General features: G+C 42.0%; 1 protein-coding gene across 3 annotated transcripts in view; it reads right to left on the minus strand.

The window, feature by feature from the left end:
* The window catches only part of IGF2BP2 (insulin like growth factor 2 mRNA binding protein 2), a 153,941-nt gene extending 143,145 nt beyond the window's left edge, over positions 1-10,796 (minus strand). For all 3 annotated transcript variants that reach the window (XM_045851530.1, XM_045851529.1, XM_045851528.1), the window contains exons 1-2: positions 10,530-10,796; positions 8,930-8,990 (exon numbers count right to left, since the gene is read on the minus strand). In XM_045851530.1, coding sequence (XP_045707486.1) covers positions 8,930-8,990; positions 10,530-10,707 — 239 coding nt within the window. In that variant the 5' untranslated portion in view covers positions 10,708-10,796. The remainder of the gene's footprint in view (positions 1-8,929; positions 8,991-10,529) is intronic.
* Between the last annotated feature and the right edge of the window lie 415 nt (positions 10,797-11,211).

The following is an 11,211-nucleotide window of genomic DNA, read 5'->3' on the forward strand; positions in this document are numbered from 1 at the left end:
CAGGAGGGACTAAAGTGAAAGGTCTCCTTGATACACATACGAACTAAACAGCCTATCCTCAGATGAGCTTTGCAAATTATCATCTGTTTCATGAATTGGTTGGAGGTTAACCTGTCCACAAAAATCACCATTCACATCCATACTTTTTCCTTGGTTTTCTGAAGAGAGAGTGAAGAGAAGATATAATGTGGTAACATGGGTGTCTTTTCTGATAATATTTTAAACTCTATTAGAGGTTCTTGACTGAGAAAAGCCATTATTTTTAAACTCTTAATAAATTTCATAAAATTATTTTCTTACCAAAAAAGCACAACCTCTATACTTAGAAGCAAACTCTTGTATAACTCATTTCACTGGTAATTTGTATCTTAAATCCTATTTACTAATTAAAAAGTCATGAATGCACTGTTAAGTATTATGTCAAAAAGAACATATAAATCTTTTTACTTTCTGTGTTGTCACTGACTTTTTAATGTGTCAAAAAGATTTTTAATTTTCTAATGTCAATAAGATGAACCATGTTATTAAAGGTAATTTGCAAGAATCCCTTCTTTTCCTTCTCTAAACCCTAGTCATTTTTAAAATACACAGATAAAAATGAAAGCATGTCAGATTTTGTGCATCATTCTGTGTCCTAAACAAAAAGGCTTTTAGTGTTTGTTTTTTTTTCCAGGAGTTAAAAAAATATCTGGGCCAGCCCTGGCTGGTGTGGCTCAGTGGATTGAGCACGGGCTGCGAACCAAAGCATCGCAGGTTTGATTCCCAGTCGGGGTGCATGCCTGGGTTGCAGGCCATGGCCCCCAGCAAGCGCACACTGATGTTTCCCTCTCTCTCTCTCTCTCTCTCTCTCCCTCTCTCTCTCTCTCTTTCTCCCTCCCTTCCCTCTCTAAAAATAAGTAAATAAAATCTTAAAAAAAAAAAATCTGGGCCAAAAGGACAAATACAGACACTACCCCAATACTGCATATGTATATATGTTGTTATACTTAATTTCAGTCACAATGATTTTTTAAAAACATCTTATCTTTATATAACTCCTAATACTTCTTCGTAGGACTACTTCAAGAAAGCTTCTTCGAACTATGACCAGCACTTTTAGTTGTCTTCCCATTACACTACATTAAAAATACACTAAACTTCAGTGTCTTATCTTCTTCTGCATATCGGTAGTATATATGTAAGTTTCATCTCTTATTGGAGTTAGGAAAAATACACAAAGTTACTCTATGTACAGACTAGCAAACTTCCTCCTTCACTGCTAGGGTGCTGCTACTGGATTCAAATTAGGTGGACAGCCAGAGTAATACGACCACTGCTTCTCAAAAGCAGGTTTGGTCAGGTGGAAGAAGCGGCTTTGGAGTTTGAAGCTTCACAGTCGTATTTGTAAAAGGGACGAAATACAAGTCTCTCCAGGCTGTTGTGAGACTAAAATATGTAGCAGGCCTAGTGCAGTGCCCACTACGCCAGTTACCCTTCTTCCTTCTCCCCATCTTCTGAGTCAGAGTTCCCCAGAACATGCAACACCCCACTCCGAGCTGTAGGAACTTAAAGAAATGGAAATGCCTGGGGCGTTGGAAATAATCTTCTTTCACCTACTTTTTTTTCTTGATAATTCCTTCCTCCCTCCCCTCACCACTACCATAAACAGGAGTGTGCACCAAAGTTAAAGGAAACAGGAGGATAAAAACAGAAAAATTTTACAGTTAAGGGGAAATGGAATGTACTTCACACGCTGTATTATTTACTATATGTTTTTGAGTGATCCCCTCATTAATGAGGAACTCTGAGAAAACTTCATGGATGCCATCCTGTCAATACCTCTCCCAGCTGTCGCCACAGGAGAGGCCAAAGGCTGCATTTTATCCGGACAGTGAAGCAGAGAGAGACACCAAATCTGGAGAAAGACTTGGTAGCCCCCGGGAAAACACTTAAACGGAAACACAGTTCTGCCCTCCGGCAATGGGCTGCCTGAAACCTCTGCAGAACCCACCCTCAACTTTCATTTACCACATGGCACTTTCATTTACCACATGGCACTTTCATTTACCAGCACTACCTGGGTGATCTGTGTGACTCAGGCGTTGAAAGAAACGCCTTTCTTGGCAATGTCCTGTTTCATAACACAAGGAAAGCAACCCTGAAAACACCAACGTGAGAACAAAGCCCAGCCTGCTTAGCTAGGCACACCCCCAACTTCTGAGGGCGGCCATAGTGATGGGAGCAGGTGATCCTGCTGGTAACTTTTAAGGTACCTCTTTTTCCAATCACTTATTTCCTAGAAAACTGTAGCAAAGTACAGATCATGCAGACTGATGGAAGAGTAAGATCATCGCAAAGGGTCATTCACAAACAAACCTATTTCCATAACTCTTGAATGGTATCCTTTGAGTCTTACAACACTTTCAGGTGATTTATTTAATTTAAGAAAAGTAAATGTAGGTGAAGCACGACTGAAACACAGAAGACCAAGTTCCAGCCCTCTCTCTACTATTTAAGTCCACGTGGCCTTAAGCAAATTATCACATTTCTCTCAGAATGAGCTTCCTCATCTGAAAAAAAGGGGGTTATATTAATTGTCCCATCTTCTTCACATAATTATTACTTGAAATAAATGAAATAATGTGTGAAAAAGGTTGGGACATCATTAGTACTATATAAATAAATGTAAGATGCAGCAGGGACTTAAAAATACATCTACCTCCCTGAGTCGATACTACTATTTATCCATCAACACATGGAATCATGAAACAACCTTTCTGATCACATTTAGAACAAAAATTAAAAATCCAAACTTCCCCCTATGGCAAATTCTGCCATGTTTGTACACATTTTTTAATATAAGAAAAATTGAAAATATCATTCTTATTGCCATGGTCCCATATGCATCTTCCTGGTCACTAGGTACAGCATTTCTTATAGGTTAAGTATTAGAAAGACTAAAGCATGTATCAGAACTCTTTATTTTCATAATGGAAAGATTCTAACTAAATGTTCTTATTTTAAGAAATAAAGTGTAGAACAGATAAATAATCAGGAAATCCAGGAATAAACAAACAAAATGTATCCCAAAACTGCAAGCTTGTTATTTAGTGAGAACCACCGACTTGTCCATTAAGTGGTGGACAGCTGCTGAGCTTCTGGACTTCACTGTCTGCTATTAATGCAAAAGCATCCCTTTTCTCTGGCCGACTTGCTCTACACCTCAGTATGCCAGTAAACTTGAGCCAAACTGAAGAAACAGTTGATACAAGGCCCCCTCCTCTTTGGAATCCAAAGCAACAGAATCTTTCTTCGAAAGAAAATAATTTTTCTTCACTATTTTATGGAAAGACCAGACTAAAGTCCATCATCCAAACAGGAAAAGTAAAACCTTAAAAATAATACTTTGAGCACTCTGCAATTTTGCTGCCCAAAATAGAACCCATATAGTCCATGTCACCAAAATGAAAATTACAAGTCTGTAAGCATGAAGTCAAATTATAAAGTAAAACATTTTTTTTATTTTAATGGTGATAATGGGAGGAAAGACTATTAACTGATGGGTATTTCTTGCTTATTTGCTATTATGTTTCCTTCAATGACAGTGTTTTAAATGACTGCCCAAACTCATTTGAACTTGAATTTAAGTGTAGAAAGGATAAACCTTAACTAATAAATTATTTGGGCATGTTTTATTCAGAATTGTCTCATCCTTCAAATTAAGAAATTAACCATAACTTTCAAGAGGTTATGCTTTTCACTAAAAGTTTTAGGAAATTGGTTAAAAAATTGGCTTAGCCAAACCCCACACTCTCTTCTTTAACACCAAAAAGAACATTGAAGATGCTTTGGTAGTATGTAAATAGAATTTTCAGAAAAATTTTTGAAATGTATTATTTAACTTCTTTAAAATCCTCCAAAGGCACCATTAATAAATACTATGGTTTTTTCAAATGAAATTGATTTTTCTCAGAGTACTTTTGTTTCGCAAAATAATATATTGCCTTCCCTGGTACAGAATTTCTAAATAAAAATGTTCTTTCAAATCTTGAATTTTCTAACACTTAAAAAATGGCTTGGAGATTAGCAGAGCCTCCGCAGGCTCACATGGCTAACTCTATCAGTGAGAGGGGACACCCACGCAAGAAGAAGGGATGGCCCTCCCAGCAGCAGGCTCACTGAAGGAGCCATCACAGTGCCAGTGCCCTGGCTTCCACGAGGTTAACCTCCCATAAGTTATGAATCACTCAAAACATGCATCATTGGATTTGATTCCCTTTGCCACAAGGTTCAAACACCTATTGATTTTCATTTGCCTTTTCAGGACTAAAATCCAGAGCGGTTGTTGCTCAATTAAAGATTTCCTCCCCTCCCCTCTTGACACCATCTGTCCCCCACAACACACCCCACTGAATCACAGAGATGACACACTTAGCTCAAATAATATCCTCTAACCACTCTGACCGATTGCTCATCTACTTTTGAGGATTTCATTAGCAGACTTGGAAGAGTGATTCAGCAATCAACAGCAAGTATTTATAAAGTTGAAAAGTATCAAATATGTATAAATAGTTCCTGTAGAAATCTGACTTTCATAGCTTTTGTGACTTAATAAATGTGCTCAAGTTGTTTTCCTGTGAATAAAAATTCACATTTCAACATTTACATCCCGCAGCTTAAAAATCAGAGCAACCTCCATAAAAATAAACATTTACTCAAAACAACAGTGAAATGTTAATTTGGATATGCAATTAGTTATAAATTTTCTAATTTTTTTTTAAACTTCTTTCTTCTTTGATAATATATTGTACTTTAGATCATTGTGTATGAAAGGCATTGAACAAATACACTAATCTTCTCATCTTCTCTATATAAATGATAATAACAGGATAACCTAAAAAACAACTCTGAGACCATCCTTTACTGGTCATCTTACACTCAGTCATAATCAGTCAAAAGTATCTTACACACAGTCATAATCAGTCAAAAGTAAAAAATAATTATTGTTTTTGAAAATACAATTTGGCAAATGTACTACATACCACCATATCACCTTTTAGAACTAATATTTAGGTATTTAGTCATTGAACACTTTTATAAATTGCTATAAAAGTTTAAAATTGATATGAATTTGAAAAACTGAAAAATCAGGCAGTATATAAAATCTATTTTTATTTGTAGATTTCAATTGTTTTTAATATTTAACTAAATAACATAAAAACATCAAATAACCAGTCATTTAAAAAACATAAAGTGCAATTTTAAACATGATATTACTTGAGTTATCAAGTAATTTTTTTCTTTATTGCTTCTATTTTAATTTTAATAGTTATCTCTTAAAGGTCACAAAAATGTAATTCTCTCTAATGCTACCTAGACCCACATGAAAAAAATTATTCATCTTTTTTAAAATGGGAAACTAAACATCCAACTCAAAGCCAAATCAAAAGTAACCTGACAGTTTGACACAAATTTTACCTTAATATATGGCATATTCATACATGGAACCTATATAATTAAATCCAGCCATTAAAGTCTAATTCAACAAATTTTTGATATGGGAGACTACCATGTGATTTTAACCTCTTAAAGTCTTTTTTGTTACTACAAAATTAAAAATTGATGTAGCAAAAGCCTTTGTTGGAAGGCTTGAGGTTGGGTGGCTTCTTTTTTTCCTTTTTGGTATTTAATTCAACTATACACAATGTAGTACATACAAGCAAAATACAATTGAGATACTGTTTCCTTTAACATTCCTATAGGAGACCAAATTCATTTGCATTGGAGAGAACACAATTACTGATTTTTAAGTCATGAAAGACAAATTCATAGCTTTTTCCTACACTACCTCCCAGTCTTCACACCATCGCAGTGAAGGCACGTCTAGCACCACTCAGTTACTTCCTACAAGTGGGCTGAAATTGCATTTTTCAGAGTTTTGTTTCTCACAGAATCATTCAACTTTAGTTACAAAGCACATTCAGGTTAGAGAATGTCTTAGCTGCAAACAATTTACGCAGTGTGTGTGTGTGTGTGTGTGCGCGCACACATGTGTAGGTGCACATATCTACATGCACACAAAACTCAACTCTCATCAACATCGGGAAAGAAATTTCTCTCAAGGAAATTTCCGTAACTTTCAGCAGGACTTTAAAGACCTTACTGGTTTTCTCCTTGTTACAAAATCTTTGTTTCATATATACTACCAAGAAATATGGATACAAAAGAGAGATCCAAAGATTTTTATTCAATGGACCCTGAAACCAACTTAGAAAGAGAAATAGATGGTGTGTACATGGCATACATTACAGTAAGTTGGATTTAATAAGCATGAAACACATATGGCAAAAGAAAAAAAGAGTTTTCTGTTTCTGAGTGACCTGACAAAACAATGCCATGTAGTCTGTCTGCTACAGCAGCACACAGAAAATGATGCTAGAAATCATAAGTTAACAAAAGATCCAATTGGTAGGTAAATGGCACGCCAATAATTTCATAACTGAAGATAAAAACATCTCCTCCCAAAGTATCATTAGCTTTAAAAAAATCTATTTGGAATATAGACATTAAAACTGATTCTGGAGAACACAAAGAAATCAGAACCATATAAAGAAAACAAGCACTCACTTGAATGATTATTTAAGTAAGCAAGCAAGGAAGATAAATTGTTTTCTTCACATTTTCACTTCAACTAACACAAAAACCACATATAGAACTGACTTCACACTGACAAATTTACTCCTAACTTGTTAATTTTCATTGAAATGCAACAAATGAGCACCCAAACAGCCACCCTACAACATAAAAGCTTTGGTTTCACATGCCACAGCACCCTGCTTTCTGAGAGCCAGCACGGTGGCAGTGCCCTCCCTGTACGTGAGGACACAAAGCTGCCTCATCCCAGGGGTCTGGGCTCAGTACACACCACCAGGCATTAGCTCTCTCTCCCTTCTTAGCCTGCAGTGCAAGTAACTAATTTCTGCATTTTAAACTAATAAAGGAAAGGGAAAAAAAGATTAGAACCATCCAATCAGAAATGATGTAACCCCCTACAGCAACAGCTTATGCATACATTTGGCATGTCAGACATCTTCCTCACAGTGAATCATGCACAGAGCACTGTAATCTGCCTCCTAGGTATTTCATGTTGCCCACGTGTTCAAAGAAGTCCTGTGCTATTAGGGCTGTATAGGTCCTAGATTGCTCTTTATTTAATTCACACTGAAAACTTGGGATATGCTCTTAATTCTGACCTCTTCTAAAAACACCACAAAATTATTTAAATGACACTACAGCTAACAAATAACCTCTGTCTTCTGAATGAAAAAGTAGTATGTTTGTGTGAAGTTGTAAGAGATGTTAGTAACTTTAGATAAACCAGTATTCCACTTATAGTGCAATGTGAAATGAGACACCAACTCACAAAAGTTAAAGCAGCAGTGAGTTTTACTAATTATAACCCCCAAAAAGGACTCAAAACAGCTATAGAGTCAATAGAATTAGGCATTTACAGAAACGTAGCTCATCAAATATTTGGGGGTGGTTTTTTCAAACTTTTTAAAATATATTCAAATTTTCAAGTGTTGTCCAATTAATAATTTAAATTTAAAACAAATACTTCAGATATCAGAAACCTACAACCTGAATTTCTCAAGCAAAAGAAAATATTTAAAGTATGCAAATTTAGAATACTTAATTGAAAAACGAATCAGTTACAATTACATCTTTTCCTAGAGAGAACTAGCTTAATACTGCACATGAAACTGCAAATCATAACTTTTACCTCTTTTTAAAAAGATATTAAGTTTCCTGATATGCCACAGAATCATTTGCAAACAAAAGATATTCTGTTGCTTCCTTCTGATAAAACATATCCGCAAATGTGCACACCATTTTTAAAAACCTTTTAATAAAACACTTAGGTATTTATTAAATTTGGATAGTTTGTTTTAAAATCTATTCAAACCCTGGCAAAAAATCATGTAAATGGTTTTTCTGGGTGTCAGATTTTAAAGGTGGTAAATCAAAGGCTTCAATGAGTCTCTCTTCACTTCAGCTACTTCATGATTAATGGTAAAGAAATGTAAGTGACTGAGATAGGAACTAAGTTACAACACATAGGAGGAAAAAAAATATCTAGAATGAGTAATAAAGGGCCCAAATTTAAAGTCCACAGTAAACTTTAAAACAAAGATGTTCTCCTTCATTCTCTCCTCATGGACAGATATTTCTCATGTAAGCAAATCACAGGAGATTTCCAACCTCCACAAACGTTTTTACTCCTTCATTAACAACAGTGCACTTAAATATAACTATAGATTTCACAGTGATATTTGTTTAGCCTCAAACACATCTTAAAAGCAACAGCAGCAACAACAAAATGCTCAGAAGCAATGTTCAGCAGTCTCAGCGACTACAAAAGTCTGGCTTTAACTGCCACCCAATCCAAACAAGCCTCTTTCTTTTGAGTGCTATGCAAAATATTGACCCCTTACTAAATTATTGTATTATTCAACATTAAGCTATCTAAAAAAAGAAAACTAATTAATCGCGAAGTTTAGTTAAGCAATTTAGCTGACACAGTAAATATTTACTCTCAACATCTCACAGGAAGTCTTGACAGGCGTGCGTTGCCATTGTGCTGGGGGTAGGGGTGGGAGGCAGGTTTTGATAAACAAGTGGAACAGCCCCTGCGAATTTAACACAGACAGCACTAGACCCCCCCACCCCCACCCCAATAAGGCACCAGATTCTTTTCCAAGGCCAGTAAACACCTTATATAATGAAAGTAAAAATATATATATGTAATTTCTAAACTATGTTAACTCCACTAACAAAACAAACAGAAGCCTTTTTACAAAACTACAAAAGCACATTTTTAAAAACTTGAGTGTATTATTTTACTTATACGTAAAACCAATCACAAAATAACTAAGCAAAATATATTTACCTGAGCTTTTTAGAGACTGAGTAATCAACTTCCATGATTTTCCCATGCAATTCCACTTTACCTTTAAAACAGAAATTAAAGCACTCAGAACCTTCCCGGTGTGAAACCAGCGGGGGTCTAGCAGGGGCAGGCACTGAACTCCACGCTCGGGCTCCGCCTTCGGGAGTCCTCAAGGGGTCTCCTACCCGGCTCCAGCTGGGCAAACTTGGTTCCCAGTGGGAAGAAACACAGGAGTCTCGAGTCTCGGGTGAAGTGGAAAAGAAAGGGTGTGAGCCCGGACCCGACCCCAGGTATAGCTGTGGGTGGCATTACCGGAAAAACAAATTTAATAAAGAGCGGCGCCAATTTGAAAGGATGAGCTCATTTGAAACTCAAGCTGCAGGGCTGGCGCGGCCCCGCTTCTTTCGGCCCCCCACCGCTCCATTCCGCTAACCCGGGTCCCGAAGCCTCCGCTGCGCTCCCCTCCCAGCCCTCTCCTCCCCGGAGCCCCTAGAAGACGCGCAGAAGCCCCCTGGGCTTCGCCGCTGCAAGAACCTAGTCCCCGCCGGCTTCTGGGTGTCACCTTGGCCTCGCCACCGCCCCGCCCCCACTCCGCGCGCCGGTGGGGAAGGGGCTCCGGCCGGAGTTCCGGGGGTGCAGGCTCGTGGTCTGGGGGCGAGCGCGGCTCCAGGCGGTGCGGGTACGAGAGGGAGAGTTGGTGAGTGCGCGCGCGCGCGCGCGGGTGTGTGTGTCGCTCTCCGTCTCCCGTCTGGGCTCCAGCGCGCTCGCGGGGCCCCCCGGTCTCCTCTTTCCCGGTTCTCAGCCCGGGCCCCCACCGAGTTGAGACAGGGCACCTCGTAAAAAGGTGCTTCTGGCCGAGCGGGAGGCGGGGGGACAGGCGGCGGAAAGCCCCCAGCCTCGAGTTCTTCTCAATAAAATCGGACAAAAAATTCAGAGAAAAATAGGAGCGCTTGAGAGACGAGCGAGAAGGAACTGAGGTTCGGGAGAGAACCGAGAGAGATGTGCCGTCGTACAGGGGATGGGGTTTGGGGAGCCTCGAAACCTCGGAGGGGGACACCAGGGTGGCGCCAAGGGGGTGCCGAAAGTGGGGGACCGCGGGACTAGGTGGGGAGGGGGCTCGAAAGGAGAGTGCGGCTCTGGGGACGCCAGAGGGCGAGAGGTCCTGGGCACGAGGCACGGCAAGGGATAAGGTCTGATCAAGCGAGGAGACGTACGATCTGGGGGTCCCGGACAAAGGGGGTAACGGGAAGGTCAATGAAGAGGGGGACGGGGCTCTCTAAAGATGGGGGGTGGGGGAACTCTGGGGAGCAGCTCGGAGAGCCAGGGGAACGAGGGTGCTCCCAGAGAGCAAGCGAGCCTCAGGGACCCTCGGAGCCGCACAGGGGTCGCCCTCCGGCTGCGGCTCGGAGGGCAAGGGGTGAGTCCGGAGCTGTGGGGGGAGGGGAGCGGCGGTCAGAGTTGAGGGTCTGGTGCGTGGAAGTGAGCATGCGGGCGCGGGAGCCCCCGCCGGGCGCCGCCCGCCGGGCTCGGCCTCCCTCCGGGCGCCGTCCCGGCCTGAGCAGGGAGAGGCGGGGGGAGGGGGACAGCACCGAGTGCTCACCCGAGAGGGTCTCGATGGCGCGGATGGCCCAGTTCTGGTCGGGGTAGTCTACGAAGGCGTAGCCGGACTTAAGCAGGACCTGTCCCGCCAGGGGCAGCTTCCTGTCCCCGAAGAGCTGCCGGAGGTCGTCGGCGGTGACGGCGGGGCTCAGGTTCCCGATGTAAAGCTTGTTCATCATCCGCGTCTTCCCCGAGAGCCCGCGGCTCCCCCAGCCCGGTACCCGGCGCTCCTCGCCTCCGCCGCTGCCCTCGTCTCTCCTCCTCCTCCTCCGCCCCCCCTCCCCGCCCTCCGCCCGCCCGCCACCCACCCCCACCCTCAGCCTGGCTCCCCCCACCGCGGCCGCCCGGCCCGCCCGGGGGCAGAGGCATAGGCGGAGGCGGGGACTCAGCGCGGCTCCCTCCTCGGGGCAGAGTCCCGGGCCGGGCGGCGGAGCGCGGACAAAGCGCTCTCTCTGCCTCCCTCTCTCTCCCTCTCTAGGCGGTGGCGGGAGGAGGAGCAGCGGCGGGCGGGCGGCGGCAGCGCACCCCGCTCGTGTCTGTGTGAGAGTTTGTACCGGCGTGTGCGCAGCCGAGAGTGAGCGAGCGAGCGCCCCCTCCCCGCCCCGCGCTGTGCGCCCCTAGCCTCGCGCCGCGAGCGCTCCGCGCGCCTCCCCGGGCTCCTACCCTGCGCCGAGCTGGCGGAA

Source organism: Phyllostomus hastatus, unplaced genomic scaffold, assembly GCF_019186645.2.
Source record: "Phyllostomus hastatus isolate PE091 unplaced genomic scaffold, TTU_PhHast_1.1 phas_contig_86, whole genome shotgun sequence".
NCBI classification, from domain to species: domain Eukaryota; kingdom Metazoa; phylum Chordata; class Mammalia; order Chiroptera; family Phyllostomidae; genus Phyllostomus; species Phyllostomus hastatus.